The 18,055-nt window shown below is 35.5% G+C and overlaps 1 protein-coding gene across 1 annotated transcript in view; it reads right to left on the bottom strand.

The window, feature by feature from the left end:
- Positions 1-18,055, bottom strand: part of EYS (eyes shut homolog) — a 704,733-nt gene that overhangs the window by 605,580 nt on the left and 81,098 nt on the right. Inside the window, exons 7-10 of the mRNA XM_064707313.1 lie at positions 17,804-17,908; positions 17,403-17,542; positions 10,751-10,917; positions 2,005-2,258 (exon numbers count right to left, since the gene is read on the bottom strand). Coding sequence (XP_064563383.1) covers positions 2,005-2,258; positions 10,751-10,917; positions 17,403-17,542; positions 17,804-17,908 — 666 coding nt within the window. The remainder of the gene's footprint in view (positions 1-2,004; positions 2,259-10,750; positions 10,918-17,402; positions 17,543-17,803; positions 17,909-18,055) is intronic.

Here is an 18,055-nt window from a genome sequence, read left to right on the forward strand (position 1 = left end):
ATTGCCTTTCTTTGTCAGTAAAACTAATGATTTCATGCTTTCCAGATGACCCTGCTTCAGGCAATTCCTATAAAGCAGCTATCAGAGCCCTGAGAGCTCTAACATACCCAAAATGTCTGCAGCAGACCCACCGAGGTGCTTCCTACAGACCCTCCCCATTGTCAATGAGTTCACCTGTGGGTACTTTGATCTGCCCGAAACTATTCTGTAGATGTTTTAATTTCCAACCCTGCTTTCCTCCCTGTCTCAAGAGTGATCTTGAAAAGGGTTTTTTATTTTTTTATTTTTGGATGGATTCCTTGTATGTATATTACAGATTTGTCTCTGGTTCTGTCTCCTACTGCTTCTAACTTGCTTTCCTAGCTTTATCCTGGATTTGATCCATTGCTTGCACTGTCTGGGGCTTGTCAGGGACCCTGTTACCAGACATTGGTTCTGACTTCTCTTTGTAGATGCTGCAGAACTGTGCTTTGCTTAGTGATGGCAACATTGCACTGAGGTTAAACTTGGATTCTAGTTTGTGATTCCTCTCATGGAGCAGCCTTGATCTTGCTGCTCCCTGTAAACAGGTTCAATCTTCATAATGTGTTAGGGTGTCCATCACCTGTTCTGGACTTGATTTGTATGAGGGATTAAGCCTTAAACTTACTTGTGTCAAAAAGGATTGGCTTTCATATAACTTCAAGTACTTCCCTTCAAGATTTGTTTTACTTGATGGCATGGAGGATATACCATCCACACCTACAGAAGGGGGAAATTATTTAAAAACATCCAACGAATGCAAAACCAATTAATAATGTACAGAAAATACAAGCACTAAATATTTCCTCAGATTGCAGATATCACATGGGCTTCTCCTGTGTATTTGTGGAATAAAAAAGTAAAAACAAAGCCCAGAAATTTAAAGTCATGGAATGATTTCAGAAAGCCCACATGCCATTTTTGTCTTCATGGGCAGAAAGAAGAATGATGAAGAGCATGACATGTAGAATATGAGAACTGAGAACTACTGAAAAGAGCCTGGCTCCATCTTCTGTGCATCTTCCCTTCAGGTATTTATATACATTGATAAGATCCCTCTCTGAGCCTTTCTTCTTCATTCTGAAGAGTTTCAGCTTCCTCAGCCTTTCTTCATACAAGTTTAAAACAACTGGATTGTCCATTGACTCCTGGAAGACACCCCTGGTTACTTCTGGAAAGGTTGCCTCCATAACAAAGATTTCCTCTGGGCTTGGCCACTCCTCCAGTTTTCAGTTCACCTCACTCTCTACTCATCCAGCCTATACTTCATCAGCTTTTCCATGAGGATCTTGTGGAAGATCACACAGAAAGCTTTGTTAATGTCAAGGCAGACAATACACACTTCTCACCTCTCATCTCTCTAATTTCATACAGAAATTAGTACAAAAAGAAATCATAGCATCAGGTTGTGTAGGATTTATCTAATGCAATGCAGAAATCTACAGCCCACGTCTTCCTAGAAAAGATGGCTAGGACAGACTGATGCCCTGTCTCCCTCCAGTTTATAGAAGGGGAGTCTGAACAACTCAGTCAAATGTAGCTGATTATATTCTATACATGCAAAGAGATGGTACTGCTGATCTCATTCCCCCTCAAGCTCACATTTTCCTGTTCTGTACCAAAACATTTGTTCTTTTCAGCCTGTATATGACTGAAGCCATAACATGTAAGACTGCATAATTGTGAAATTAAAACAATGCAATTAAAATTGTATTTTGGAACTTCATTGATTTTTTTCCCAACAGAATCAAAGCTAATACTCAGAATTGTGCATTTAATGGAGGGAAGGTCAGCTGGGGAACTGTTAGGAGGGGCACCATAAGAATTTCAATGCTAATTAAGTTAAAGCTCCAGTCAAACATGCAATCACAAATGTATGCATATTTATTTATAATTGTAATTAAACAGTCACATAAACATTGCTTACATAGAGGGGTACAAACACATCTATAATACAAGGCACTTCAAAAGAACAAAACTTACCTGTGAACCCAGCAGTACAATGACAAGAAAAGCGGCCACTTAAATCCATACAAGTAGCTCCATTTTTGCAAGGTGAACTTGAGCATTCATTAACTTCAACTTCACAGAAGGGTCCTTCATATCCAGGCACACAGTAACAGCTGTAATTATGCAAGTGGTCCTGGCAGAATCCATATTGAGAGCACTGGTTTCCAACGCAGTTGTCTATATCAAGTTCACAAAATGTGCCAGTGTAACCAAGGGGACATATGCACCTGTTATTGAAATGAGAGGAGAGAAGAGGAGGGGGGAAAATCCAACTAAATAGCTATCCTGGAATATATAGGTCAATTATCACTAATAATGTTAACAGTATAAATAAAGTACTCTGCCTTTAAATTACCCACAAATGAATCACAATTTTTTTTTTTCAATCTTCTTTCCTTACCTTTAATTAGTCACTAAGTAACTTCATTTCACATGCGCTGGTAGCAATAATTAAATTAAAATCTTAGCTACTTACATTGGAAAAACTAGGAGCAATATTCATATTAAGCTTCAAATGAAAATATTGAAAGATTAAACTCTTATAAATATGAGTATTATGCATTTTAATTGTTTTTTTATGAAAAAAATAATTGTTAGCTGCTACAGTATCTCTAGGAATAAACAATATTACAACCTGTTTGGATATAAAATCAGTACAAAATTGCTTTATTGTTGACAAAAAAAGTTACAATTTCTGTCTAACCAAAGAAAAATATCTATAAAATACTATAGATATTTTTCAGCATATTTTATAGAAATTGTTCAGAGTATTTTTTTCCAAAATTTAGACAGACATCTAAACCATATAAGGCTGGAAATGACTTTTTCATGGTTACCCTATCTACCTTTTTTTTTCTTTTGCTGTATGAATGAAAGCAAATATGGATTATCTCATAGCTGACCCACATCTCATAAAATTAGAAAATCCCTTGTACTTGGCAATATATTCTTTGATTGATTCTCCCCTTATCATGTCCAGAAGTGTCCTCACACATGAGGTAATTTTACCATAGTACATATTCTTGACCCACAGAGATGCTATCCAGAAGATGGAAAGAACTAACAAGTTAAACAAGCCTTGATTATAGTAATTTTTTCTACTGATCCATCTGGCAGAAAGAGTATTTTTTCCTTTATTTTTAACACAAGTGAATGCTCATGTAGCTCTTTGCTTCTGTCCTTGTTTACAGTGCCTGCATTTCTTATGGTAGACATATGGAAACTAATCAGGAGCTGTGTGCCTTGGAGTACAGCTAATGGACACCAACTGCTGATGGGCTTTTAGTCCGTGGACCAAAACAGAGCTTGCTTGAAGTAAGCCCTCCATATCTCACTCAGTGTGGTTGTGAGCCCTTCATCACTACCATTTTTGCTCTACAGATCCATTGCTACTGCAGTAATGACTCCAGTATATATAGCTGTTGTATTCTGTCTTCCAGCCTCAGTCACTTAGTACACGAGAAATCTCTACCTTCTCTTCAGAGCTTCTCACACAAGTTGATTCTGTTTCTCATTTTTAAGGGAATGCAGTACACAAAAATATCATACATATTTTACTGTGCTGATTTTAGATAGTGTAGAGTTAGTCTTCACAGTGGCTAGCACTCATATTCTCTTGGACTTAATACACTGTTTTGGATTTATGCTGGAAACAGTTGTTAATATAGAGATGTTTTTGTTATTGCTGAGCAGGGCTGACAGAGAGCCAAGGCCTTTTCTGCTTTTTGCACTGCCAGCCTGGTGAGGGAGTTGGGGCTGTGTGGGAGGCTGGGAGGAGACACATTCCGGACAGGTGACCCAAACTGACCCAAGGGACATTCCAGACCATGGGACATCATGCTCAGTATATCAAGTGCGGGGAAGGAGGAAAAAGTGAGGGACATTTTGACTCATGGCATTATTCTTCTGAAGTAGCTGTTCTGTGTGATGAGGCCCTACTCTCCTAGACATGGCTGAACACCCGCCTGCCCATGGGAAGCAGTGAATTCATTCCTTGTTTTGCTTTGCTTTTGTGCATGGCTTTTGCATTTCCAATTAAACTGTCTTTATCTCAACCCATGAGTTTTCTAACTTTTACCCTTCCAATCCTCTTCTCCATCCTGCTGGTGCAGGAATGAGTGAGTGACTGCATTGGGCTTGGCTGCAGGTGGTGTTAGACAATTACATTTATAACTAAATATAAATTTTGACTTGCATAAAATTTCATTATGCATAAACATTAAAAACAGGTGTGCTTTTAACTACCTTTAGTTGTGCATTTTCTGAATCTATCTACAATAATATGGTAAACAACCAGACATATTAATCTTTCTGCTGCAGTTAATCACTTTATTTTCTTTTTTTTTTTTACAGTAACAATTAGTGTGTGCGCTGTAAAAATGTAACTATTCAATCATTCTTTGAAAATGTGGCTATTATCATTAGCATTGAATGGAAAATTTAACTTAGAGCTCTCCTTAACAAAAACATGAGGATGAAGAATTTTCTGTTCTTTCCTGACTATTACTAGTTGTATAGCTTATCTTCAGGGACCACAGAAAAACTACACAGAAACAAATGTCATATAGAATCTTCTTGTTTAGGTTTCATGTTTCTGATTCCATACTACAAGCAATGATGTCATGAATTTTTCAGATGTCAATATATTTTTCAGTGCTTTGGTGTCTGAAGAAATCAAAACCAGCAAAGAATAAAAAGCACTTTGTTTTTTCTAGCAAAATTATACCTAGATGTCTTTTAATTTAGTACAGGTCATCTCCTACAACAGTGTAGTTAAGTGCTGTAATAATATTATTATTATTTTATTGTTATCGTTACTGTTATTATTATTGTTATTATCATTATCATTATTATTATCATTATTATTATCATTATTATTATTAATATTACATTTTATTATAATTCAATTTCTTTTTATAATCTCCAGCAGTACTAAAATACTGAGCATGGTATTAGAGGTTTTGAGGCATGGCTTGATTTTCAGTCTTATTTGCTTTGAAGCATGAATGCTTCTCTATGACAAATAAAAGAAAAAAATTGTATACAGATATATACAATACCAGAATTTACATTTGTAAGTATATTTCTAGATCAGGGAACTTGCATTTTGTCCTTATGAGAGGGATGACCTCGGCAGAGAGGCTCAGTGTCTCCATGGTCTGTCTGGGTGTCGTTCCCTGTGCTGGAGTCAGTGACTCCTCCCTCTCCTGCTCCAGCTCCTGCTCTGGGATGTCTGGTGTGTGTGTATGTGTGTGTGTGTGAGAGAGATCTCCCAGCAGAGACCAGGGAATGCTAATGACACCTCCCCAGCCTCTTTCTTAAGGGGGACTAAAATGTCAGCCTTACAGAATGGGGGAGCATTGAAAGCAGAAGCATGGCACCAGAGAACAGCATATGAAAAAGTATTGTGTTAGTATTAATGGGAACAACAATACTTTCTTAGCTCCATGTATGTCCTCTTTCATCCACAACAAGATTTGGAGGGTAAGAGGTACTGTCCTAGGGTGACATTATGATATTTGTCTCCCAATTCATGTGTTCTGTTTATGCTGGATATTATGTTCTGTGCCTTCAAGACTGGCTCTGAAGAGCGAAATTTTTGTTTGAGTTTCTTATCAGCCGCTCCCCCATGGTTGGCTGGACAGAGAGATGGGGCAGTACAACGTGCTGCTTTTGGGTTTCGCTTTTGCTTTTCGCTTTGCTCTCTCACTGTTTCTTCTGCTTTGCTTCTGCTTGCTCTCACTCTGCTCATTAGCTAGTTTAGCTAAACAGTCCAAATTTCTTCCTGGATTGTTTCTCGTTTCCTTTTTTGGACCAACTTTAACCTGCTCCAGACTGGGACCTGGGAACACTGAGAGTTTGCACCCTGTGGCTGCAGCAGCTGCCCCAGCGCCAGAGGGACTGAGAACAGAGCAACCACCCCCAAGAGAGAGACTTTCTGAATTTGTCATCTTTTTCAGAGTGGTGAAAGAGTGGTGTCGTCTGGTATTGTTCATTTTGTGTGCTGGGGGATGCTGTGCCTGTCAAATAAACAGGTTCTTTCCACTTCTCTCCAAGAATTCTTCCCGAACCGGTCACGGGGAGGGGCCATGTGGGTTTGCTTACTGGAGGGGCCCCCCTTTCGACATTCTCACCCAAATTTGCCCTAAACCAGGACAGATACTAAGAGAGAAAGCAAATACCTCAATGCTTTTGCTACAAACATAGATTTTAGTAGTGAGTAGCAAACACAAGTCATTTGAGGATCACTGTGCTCCCACATATATCATGCAGATGATCGTATGCTACTACTCCAGAGCCTGAATATTGTTAATGTCACAAGATAATTTGATATACTGGTGAAATAAATGTTAAGTGGAGATGCTAAGACAGGCATGGAATTTAGTCTAAGAATGAATGTGTTGCTAAAATGAGAATGGTTATGGCAGAGATGCAATGTGTTTCTACCAACCTTTTATCACTAAAAGTCTCAAACAACAGACGTGTGGGCAAATCGGCTGGTGCTGGTTTGTCCAGGCAGTGAAGCTGTCAAGCTGTCACCACAGGCTGCCTGCACTAAAGATGTAGTGTGACTTGTGTTATTGAGTGAATAATCATGTACATTGAATGAATCTTTAAAATGACTGCAAAAAGCCCAAGACCAGACTGAAGATGTCTGTCTATGGTAACCTGTGCTGGGAGATGACCTTGCTATTTTCTGTATTGATACAAGAGGCACATAGGAGCACTGAAGCCTGGAATTAGCAAAGTTTTCGCAGAATCCCTCTACTTTGCTTTCTTAATATTTATCATTCATATATATATCTATATATATATATATATAGATATATATATATTAGTATTTTTCCAAGTTTATCAGCTGCAATTACTCAGTATTAATTATCCCTTTTTGCATTTGAAATGTGAACTGCACACACATAAATGGTTGAAAAAGTTATTTAGTTTCACTTTGACTTTTTATATGCATCTATATTCTCTACAGAAAATCTGTTGTATAACTTATTGCAGAGGTATTCCCTAAGAAATTGTGACATATATTCACCCATCTTTTCGAGTTGTAGAAGTGAGGAAAAGTATTTATCCTCTTTCTCTAGTGGAAGAAGCCTATTATTGCTGCAGAAAACTGTGTATATCAGAGTACTAACTTTATATGGCACTGTCAACTAGGTCCTGCAATCAAATTGTATATATAGTATAGTATGAATAAACTTTTAAAAAGAAAATTAGATACAGAAAAAATATTCTAATCAAACAGCTCAATTTACCCAGCTGGAAGAAAATGGAAAAAGTCAAGGATGAATAAAATAATAGTAGCTTAAAATTTTGTGATACTCAGAAATTATCTAAATTATGTTTACTTTTCACAATCCTGCTGGCATCATGCAAAGAAGTGTTGCATATTCTAAAGCATTTTACTCTACAATGTGTCACTTTACTCTTTTGCACTGAGATTAGTTAATTATTTAATTGTGTGCACTGAAATTTGAATACTGAATACTGAAGAATGTGTTGGCAATTCAAGTTTTGCCATACACCAAACTTAATTTCTTAATGAGACATTTTCCTGCATAAAAACTAATGAAATGCTGATGTCAGAGCTATAGCTATTGACTAAAATACATTTTTTAAATATATTAGTTCATAATGACTTTTTAAACAGTGGTAAATCTAACATTACGGCTTCAACATTCTCAGTCCTTCTTGATGGGGTTTTCTGGGGTTGTGATAAATGTAACACTTCATCTGAACATGCTGGACTGAAGAAATGGGAAGCAGGACAGGTAATGGAAATTACATCGAGTTTTAAATTGGGTGTTTTCACTCTGTTGTTCCTTTCCACTGAATAGACAATAGTAAAGTATCTACTGTTAATGTCTTATTTCAGTTAGGATCTTGGTTGTCCAAAATGGACAAGAAAAAAATTTACAAGGGTGAAAAAGTCAGAGTAACAACTTTCCCCTTGGATTTCAAAACTTTTCTTTCCTCAAAGATCTCTTTCATTTTAATTATTCATTAAATGCTTCTCATTGAGGCATATTAAATCAGTTCTCTCTCTTCTCCTATGCAGAACACAATCAAACAATGCAGGTTCTTTAGAAGAGAAAAACTATTATTATTTTCTTTTTAATCTAGAAACATTTTCTATTTACTGAGGTAATGAGTCTTATCTGTCTTTTTTTTCTCTCATGTATATGTAACCAAAGGTCAAGAGATTCTTTTGGCACGTGGATGCAATTGTTCTATTGCATGGTATCTGCCAGATTCATATTGACAGCTGCACCATCAACCCAGTGGCAAAAGCAGCAATTCTTTGAAGTTTTCATTTTAAACACATGCTGATTGACTTACTTCATGGTATCGCAAACAGCACAGACTCAGCTGGCAGTGCAACAATTAATTTGAATTAATTACAGGTTTTGTGTCACTGTGATTGGGGCCACTTTAGTTGTAAGAAAAGGCTCACTAAACCAAAGGAGTAAAACTATTAAGACTTCTTACTGTAATTATGAGGATCTTGGTTTGCAGCCTTGCTGAGAATTACACTGTATAAAAATCTAAAACTCCCCCTCCTTCATTTAGAGCAATTCCCCAGTCTGAACTCAAAGGAAATGCTTTGCATATAGATAAAAATACCTCTAGGTGACACTACAGTCTGGAACAGTTTTTCAAAATGGGAAGAGAAAAAGAATATGTCATGGTAAAGAGACGAAAATCTAGAAACATTTCCTGCAGTTGACAGCTTATTTCCCATCTGGAGAAATAAAAAAATGATGGCTTGCAAAATGAGATCTTATAGGAGAGGGATGCTCCTGAATCAAAGGTGGGTATTTTCTATGATTTGCTAGTGTGAGCTTTACTATATCAAGCTACCACTAGAAAAATACATTATGACCAAAATTTAATAATTTAAAATTTAAGATTTCTTAACTAGGAGGAAGGTCTAGCGTTTTATAGTAATTCTATGCAAATAAAACCTAATATATATAAAATTTTGGCATATCTTTATCTTCTGCATTCATTAAGAGAGATTTTGAATGGCTGTAATAGTTATAAAAATGAATCTCTGTAGAGTTCTTAATGGCACTTATACATTTGATTCTCCATATATTCTGCTGACAGTTCTCTTATGTCTTCCTGAAACTACTTTGCATCAAATACAGCTCTTGATAAATACTTTGATAAAAAATATACTCATTTTAGGACAGAAATGCAATTACAAATCTTTAGAAAAGGTGTGTGCACTTACATTCAGCATTTTCTCTTGTATTCTTTTGTTTTTAATCATGTATTGGGAAGGAGAAATTGATTTTGTCTCACTTACTAAAAATAACTTGGCAAACATCATTCTTTTTAGGGCAGGCATAATTTAGGTATTTTAAAAAAGGCTTCACTATCATTGAGAAACAACCATGCTCTCTCAACAGAGCAGATACTATAGAGTAAACATGATACACTTTGTCTTGACAAAATAGCCAGTTTTGTTCTTTTGGGGTCAAGTTGTCTGCTAAGAAAACTGACCATCTGAGATTCAGATCTCAATGGTGTATTTTTCTGTTCCTTAGATAAACAGACTGATCTGTCAATATAATTTGTCTTTCAATGACTGAAAAAGGAAGAAATAAGTGCTTTCTGTCACTAAACTGAATCTGGATTAACAAGTAAAATCAAAAGTTCTTTATTACCAGATGTCTTCAGAACTACTAATTTCTCAGTAAATGCTAGTGGATTTTGTAATGTAAACATAGCTTTGTACTTCTATCAGAATTATTTTCCTGATAAAGAAAAGAAAGCCACAGATTTAGCAGTTAAATAAGGTGCAATATATGGTCCAGTAATTTCATACAAGAGTTGACTGCAAAGTTGAAAAAGGAAGGATCTTTACTTTGAAAGGATTCTTTGACAAAAACTCCTTTAACTCTGATATACTGAGAATCAATCATTTTTCACCATTTGTTTGCCTGCTTGGTGATTTCAGTTAATTTTACAAAAGACACTTTGAAAACAGAACTGAAATTGAAGACATCTTTAATTGCTTCTACTTTTATCTTGTGCACAATTGCAATATTTTCTAAGTAGAAGCATTAAAGCATTCTAATTACAGTGCTTCTAAATAGGGCATGGCACAGCATAGAATAATGTCTTTCAAAATACATTTACAGATATTATGGAGAAGTTTTATTTATTTCTGGATTTTGTAGAGGAAAAATAATTCAAGTCAGATAGTTGAATTCTGTTAACTGAAGAAAACCTTTCCCATTTATTTTTTTCACCATATTTTATAAAATCTCATTTTAAATAACTACAGCATGTTACAGTTCACTAAGGAGAACACATAATTTATGTTTCTTTTAATAACTGAAATGATAATAAATTATCATTCAAATTTTTGTAGGACTCTTTGTGATAGAGCCCAGCCTCAAAAAGTGTTTGCCTCTTAAAAACATTAGATTATTTGTTTATGTGAGATTCTGCATAGCTGGTTTAACTTCTTTGACCAGCAAAGAGGAATATTTGTGATTCCTTCCTACAACACTTCAGAATACACAGTTTTACTGAATGCACATCCTTTATGAAAATTTGTATTCCATGGCATTTTTTTACATGAAAATTATATTAGTGCACTAAAAACACCCTTTGTAATTCTTTCTGAAAGTCAAAATATCTTCATATGGCATAAAACAATTTGTGAAGGCTTGCACAGATAGCAACATATTAGTACCTGTATTTATTAATTCCATCTTCACATGTGGCTCCATGTTGGCACTGGTTTATCTCACAGTCATTAATATTTTCAAGGCATGTCTTTCCAGTCCATCCAAGGGCACAGATACAGTGAGATCTCTGATTTTCTTCATCATAGAAGCAACTACCTCCATTTGCACATACCTGAAGATAAGAATTACAAATATGCTGTGTTGGGTTTGCATGGTCAGGTTCTGGTAGCAGAGGGAATGCTATTGAGCTGTTTTCTCTGAAAAGCTGCCAGAAGCTGCTCCCATGCCTGACAGATGCCAGCCAGCTCCAGGATGGACACACTGCTGGCCAAGGCCAAGCCCCTCAGTGACGGTGGTAGAGCCTTGGGGTAACAGATTAAAGAAGAAGGAAAACACTTATTTCACAGAAGTGCAGCCAGAGAAGAGCAGAGAGAGAATACATGACAGAAACAGCTCTGCCGACACCAAGGTGAGAGCAGAAGGAGGGACAGGAGATGCTCCAGGTGCCAGAGCTGAGATTCCCCTGGTGCAGCCCCTGGTGAGGCAGCTGTGCCCCTGCAGCCCATGGAGGCCATGGGGATGCAGAGATCCACCTGCAGCCTGGGGAGGAGATCCACACCAGAGCAGGTGGGTGCCCAAAAGAAGGTTGTGACCGTACGGGAGACACATGGTGGAGCAGCCTGTTCTTGAGGGAGTGCATCCTATGGAAAAGCCCCACACTGTAACAGATCAGGAAGAACTATAGCCCTTGTGAAGGGCTCACACTGGAAAAGTTTGTGGAGGACTGTCTCCCATGGGAAAGAACCTACTATGGAAGGGGAAGGACTCCTCTCCCTGAGGAGGAAACAGTGACAAAACTGACATGTGATAAACTGACCATAACTCGCATTCCTCATATCCCTGCACAGCTGTAGGGAAGAGGAGGTAAAAAATGGGAATAACAGTAAACCCAGAAAGGACAACGGAAGGGTGGAAGGTGCTTTTTTTTTACTTCAAATTATCCTGCTCTGATTTTGTTAGTAATAAATTCAGCTATTTTCCATAAGTGAAATCTCTTCTGTGTGTGATAGTAATCATTATGTGATGTGTCCTTGCCCTTATCTCAACTCACAATCAATTTTCTCTCCCCTGTCCAGTTGCAGAGGGCATTGAGGGAATGTCTTCAATGGGCACCTGGCGTCTAGCCTGGGTCCACCCGCCACGTACATAAAGAGTTTTTTCTTTACCTATTGGATTTTTTCCCAAAGAGTTTAATGGAATAAGCCATTGGTAATAAATATGTTTATTTAATCTTTTTATGTTGTGATATTAAAAAGATGCATCTCCAAGAACCTAAAATACTGAATGTTATTAAATCGATACATCAATTTATTGTTTAGTCAGCAAAATGCATTTGTGTTTTAATTTAACAATAACATTTTTACAACTGCCATTAAAATGTGCTTGTTTTAGGAGGGGCAATAGTGACTAGACTGTTTTTTTTTCATTGAGAGAGCAGAGCAATTGTTCCTATGTTGTATAATTTAGCTTAATATGTGTCTATCAGGAAAAGACTGATTTTTTTCTTTCATTTTAATTATAATGCTGATTCAATCTATCCTTGAATCTTTATATGTTTATAAATTACATCTATGCTGTGGGAAAATCAGAAGCTGCTTTATTTTCAGTTTGCAGATACTGAAAGATTGATAAATTTAGACTGGAACAGCTTTTTTCCTTTTTGCTTTTAATCACTAATATTACTTACTAAACCAGTATTTCCTGAATCCTTCAAAAATTGTAGAAAATTATAAGTCTGAATTAATGCTCCTTTCCTCATTTTAATTTTTAGGTTCCATTTTCATTTCCATGAAAATTTTGCCAGTATGAAGACAGATAACTACATATTAATTCCAAAGCAATTAAGACCCCTCCTTCTAATCAATAGGTTTTTAAAGAAAATGGTGTCTAGAATATGACTTAATGCACTAGTACTTCAGTTTGATTGAGTCTGAATCTCTTTAAAATGTCATTAAGATTTGTAATAATAACAGTCCTTGGCAGAAATATTTTAATATTCATTTGTCTTTGATTAAGTTTTAAATTGACCTTAAAATGAAGAGATTTTTGTTATGCTTCCTGTACTGAATTTTAGATTTACCTTGGGATACTTATTCATTATAACAAGATATTGGAGGAAAATGCAATTCAATGTAAATGCATTCAACGTAAACTCCTTCTATGGTATGGGAATTGTTGTTTTTGTATTATTTTTATGTGTTTTCTTACTTTTGTGTTTATGTTTTTGCTGGATTTTATCCTGATGCTTACTATTTACTCAGAGCTCAAATAGGTCAAATAAGCTCATACTCAAGAAAATCATCCAGAAAACCTTAGGTGACTAAGACAAATATTTCAATATTGCCACGTTACGTTTAATTTATTCTTATGTAATTTTGATACTTTATACTGTGAAGAAAGGTGTTACCCTTTAAAGTGTTAGTGTAATCTAAAGATTTAAATTAAAATGAAAGCTATGGAAGGTATTTAAATACAAATCTTATGTTTCAACAGATATAAACAGGTCGATTCTTGTCAGTCTGACCATCATACCTCTGTCTACAGCAAGTACTTTAACACAAATCTGCCTTTTTATGTAGTTGTGATAAAATGTAAGAATCACTTTCTTCCAAAATCAGCCAGCAGACTTTATTTCAGCTAGGAAATATAATTAGACCTTAGAGGATTTTGTTCTTCTCCTATCTTTCCTTTGCAGGAATTGAGGGATATAACTGTATGTCCATCACCTCTCTAAGTATCACGTGTTGTCAAATGCTCAAAATAAGGCAGCAATCATTATTTCCAACCCCTCTTTCATCTTAAATTTCATGGAATTCTCTTCACTTGGAAGGAAACTGCAGTTTACATAGATAAATGACCGCACACATATGTGTATTTTCCCCCAAGCATACAATTTTACTATAGTCTTCAGGTGTCATTATTGCAAAGTCAATTGTCCCTGAGTATTCAAATTTTTCCAGATGTGCAATTTTATTTAATCTGACCTATATTCTTTCCTAGACTGATGGTACACTGAGCAAGTAGATAAAATGTTTGTCTTAAAAATATTGAAAATAGAAACTGCCTTACTTTTACAGATGAGGAAACTTTGTAAAATTGCATATAAGGACCAGAAAAAACATGCAAGTGGCAGCTCCTCTAAACACTAAAAATATACTGAGCATGTAGACACTTCCATTGAAAAAGTTGGAACTATGGTCTTGACTGCAAGTGCAGCATGGGATCATGGCTCATAAAAAGAGAAAATTTTCAAATAAAATATGCAAATGGAGCTCCATAAATTTCAGTATTATAAAGCTGTAGATAGACTCTGAAAGGAACTTTCACATTTGGTTTAGTTCCTAACTCATATGGGAATTATTTTTGACAAACCAAGTTGATGTCTGCTAAGCAAGTCTGTTTACATCTTAAAACTGAAAAGTAGTTTTTAATTCCTATTCCTTATTTCCTTTTAAAAAACAATAGCTATTGGTCAACATCTTGCAGTTCCCATGGTTTATGGCTGCACTTTGGAATTTTTCATAGTAAGAGCTAAAGAAAGCAATGATTTTTTAAAATTGTTGACAGAATCTTGAAAAATAAGTGTTTTAAGGGAAGCAATAAAATTCTTAAGATGCAGCTGTACCCACTAAAAATAATCACACATAGAATCATAGAATTAAGGCTGAAAAAAACATTCAGGATCATTGAATCTGACCCTTGATCAAACACCACCATGTCAGCTAAACTGTAACATTAAGTCTCACATCCACTTGTTTCTTCAGCGCCTCCAGGGATGGTGGCTCTACCACATCAGAGGGAGGTGGTGGAGCCCAAAGTTTAACAGCCCTTTCTGTGGAGAAATTCTTCCTGGTATCCAACCTTAACCTCCTCTGACACAACTTGAGGCTGTGTCCTCTTGTCCTGACTGGTTTCCTGGGAGAAGAGGCTGACTCCCACCTGGCTACAACCTCCTTTCATGTAGTTGTAAAGGGTGAGAAGGTCTCCCCTGAGACTCTTTCTCCAGCCTAAACAGCCTCACCTCCCTCAGCTGCCCCACATAAGACTTACATTTCAGACCCTTCACCAGCTTTGTTGCCTTTTGCTGGATGCCCTCAGACACCTCAATATTTTTATTGAAGTGAGGGGCCCAGAACCTCTTAGGACACCTCTTCATTTGTGATTGTTTGGGTCACAGGTGGACTTTCCTGTGTATATAAACAGGTATGTAAAACTATTCAGGGATGCGGTGCCTCCATCACTGGAGGTTTTCAAAATGTGATTTATAATCTAACCACAGCTTTATTTTCCATGAAATGTTGGACTACATGGTCTTATGAGATTCCTTCCTTCCTGGGCTGTTTTATGGTTCTGTGATTCTGTTACTTAGGCCTATCATGTTGCACTACAGTTATTTGTTATTATGAGTGGTCTTATCAATTCTCTATGAGATCCTGTTAATAAAAACACTACAATTCGTAGCATGCATTGAGTATTCCAATGGAAAAAGAGATTTTTTTTTAATTCCTCTTCATGTCTACCTGAGTATATTATAGAAGAAAAGGTGTTATAAGACAAAATGGCTAAATTTGGTCCTGTTGGAAGTCACTAATTTAAAGATGAAAAAATTTTCTATTTAGAGTTCTTTCATAACTCTTGAACCAGAACAAGCAGGCATTATCCTAATTACAAAGATTCCATTTTAAACTTTAAAGGAAGATACCCCTCTTAATCTGTTCACCTCAATTTATTTTTTAATATTTGTTTGAAAAAAAATAATTTAAACACAACTGTAATGCACTACTTTTTGGGCTGGGAAAGAAAAAACCAAACCCTAATGCATTAATATCATTATATATTTATACAGAGATAGAAGAGCCCCAATTAATTACATCTATTTTCTGTTCAATAAGAAAATATTAAAAATAGTAGCATGCTTTTCAATCTATTTTTCTGAATACAGAGCTAAAGCAGTTAAGCACAACAGAGATACCACTGAAAATGTAAATAAATGAAAGGATGAAAAATGTATACTTATTTTCTATCCAAAACAAATAAATTAAGAATTAAATGCTGAATTTTGAAATTTATTGACTAATACTAATTTTTAATTTCAAATTATTGTTTACACTATTTCAGAAATGCACTAAAATGTTTGTTTGAATACAGCCTTTTGTTTTTTCCAAGAAGGAAATGATATAATTTTAATGATGTGTAAGCTGAGAAAACAGGTAAACTCAAGTATATAAATCCATTATTTTATTTTCTATTATTTTTCCCATTAAAAAATCTACTAAATATTCACATTACACACAAATCAAGTATCTCATACAGTGAGTGTATATTGATACATATATATCCATATGTATATATATAATTACTTTTTTCCCCATATGACATTTATTATAGTGTTTGTATGAATAAATTAAATATGTCTGAGGGATTTTAAGTGAATATTACAGTAAAATGTTTCACTAGCTCCTGTCAGCATCCTTGGCACACCATCACTTCCATGCTGACTAGCCATAATGATGATTGCACCATTGTGATGCTATGCCATGTACCTGCCAATATATTTGCACTCAGTATGACACTTTAAATCATAAAAATGTTAACATTTACCAGATGCTGAACAATTTAAGTATAAACCTTTGAGCCAGTGAGTTTTTCAGTGCTATATTTCATGTTCACTAATAAGTGTCCACTTATGGACTTGAAGGTGACATAAATATTGATTGTTCTTTGTAAATATGTTGCCTACTAATCATAGTATATTTTTATGGTGCATATATTTCAATAAAAGAATTTATAAAGCCTGTAAAACACTCATTATCATGTTTGTGTACTGGTTTGGAAGGCTAAATAGCATTATGCACAGAGCTTTTAAAATAGCTATCATAATAGTGCAATGGTATTTTAGTTTAACCTATACCAAAATCTCATAGTTCACCCTAATATGAATGAATCCTTCCCAAATGCAATTTAAAAGGTCATAAGGGATTGCGAAAAGGATACAACAAATACATTTCTTCTACAAAACTTTGGAAGTGTAAAAGTAGTTTTCATTTCCATATGCTGTGAACATTGAAGAGTAACTTGCAAGGTAAATTTAGATTTTTTTAATAGTCTTTTCATCTCCCATTGAAGTGCAATTAGTCTCGCCTTTTTGTTGTTTAATGTAATTTGTTATTTTTGTTTGTAATGGAAATGAAACTTCTATCATTCTTTCTGTACATTGCTGTACCATCAGCCCTCTGTCTGGTAACTTTTATACACATGAAAGGTTGCAAAAAGATTTTGCCTAAAGTTTTCAAGTTTCAGAATACAGCAGCAGCAAGTAGAAGACAGAAGGAGACATCAGTGAAAAAACCTATAAATAACAAGAAACGTAGAGCTCAGACATTGCATGGTTTGTTGGACAGTGACCAGACTAGTCAGATCACACACTTTTAAATGCATATGTTACAGAGGAAAAGGAAAATTAGCATGAGAATATTTAAGAGTGAGTGCTGTGTTTAGGAAAGCAGTGCAAAATGAGGCTTCATCAGCTCACTGCTATTAAAATAAGTTGTTTGATTTTCCAAAAAATGCTGGGGGGAATATATCACTTTATCCTACCTCTGAGTTTCCAATACATGGTGATAAACATGTGTAATTAAATCCATGAGATTTATCCATACACACTGCTCCTGGGGCACAGCTTATGTTGTTGAATAAGCAGGCATCAATATCGAGTTCACATCTTTCACCTTCAAAACCTGCACCACAAAGAGAATGTTTAATCACAGTTCATTCAGAATATTGACATTATGTCTGTTCAGGGTGTTAGCAGTTAACACCACTCTAGTAGAGTTATTTGGCAGTTTTATTTTGTGAACAAAGAGAAAAAGTGCTTTTCTTCAAAAAAATGTTCACTGCATTTGTTGACATACAGTGCTATTTTTATATTGCTACTTCTTAACAGAAATATTTGGATGACATTTTATTTGTTTTGTTAGAAAAAATTACCAATGACTCACCTATAGGGCAAGTGCATTTAAAATGATCTTCATAGGCAATACATGTTCCTCCATTTTCGCATGAATTGGAACCACAGCTGTCGATTTGCACCTCACAGAATTCTCCTGAAATAGGAAAAAAGTTCTAAAATTATTAGGAATTAATATCACTTTCTTAAGGAAATGCTGTAAGTCATATTAGTAATATTGATAGAATAACTTCCTTTAAATAAGATCTCTGGGATATTGGTTAAAGGTCTTGTGTATGTTTTC

The sequence above is a fragment of the Zonotrichia leucophrys genome, chromosome 3, assembly GCF_028769735.1.
Source record: "Zonotrichia leucophrys gambelii isolate GWCS_2022_RI chromosome 3, RI_Zleu_2.0, whole genome shotgun sequence".
Lineage (NCBI taxonomy): Eukaryota > Metazoa > Chordata > Aves > Passeriformes > Passerellidae > Zonotrichia > Zonotrichia leucophrys.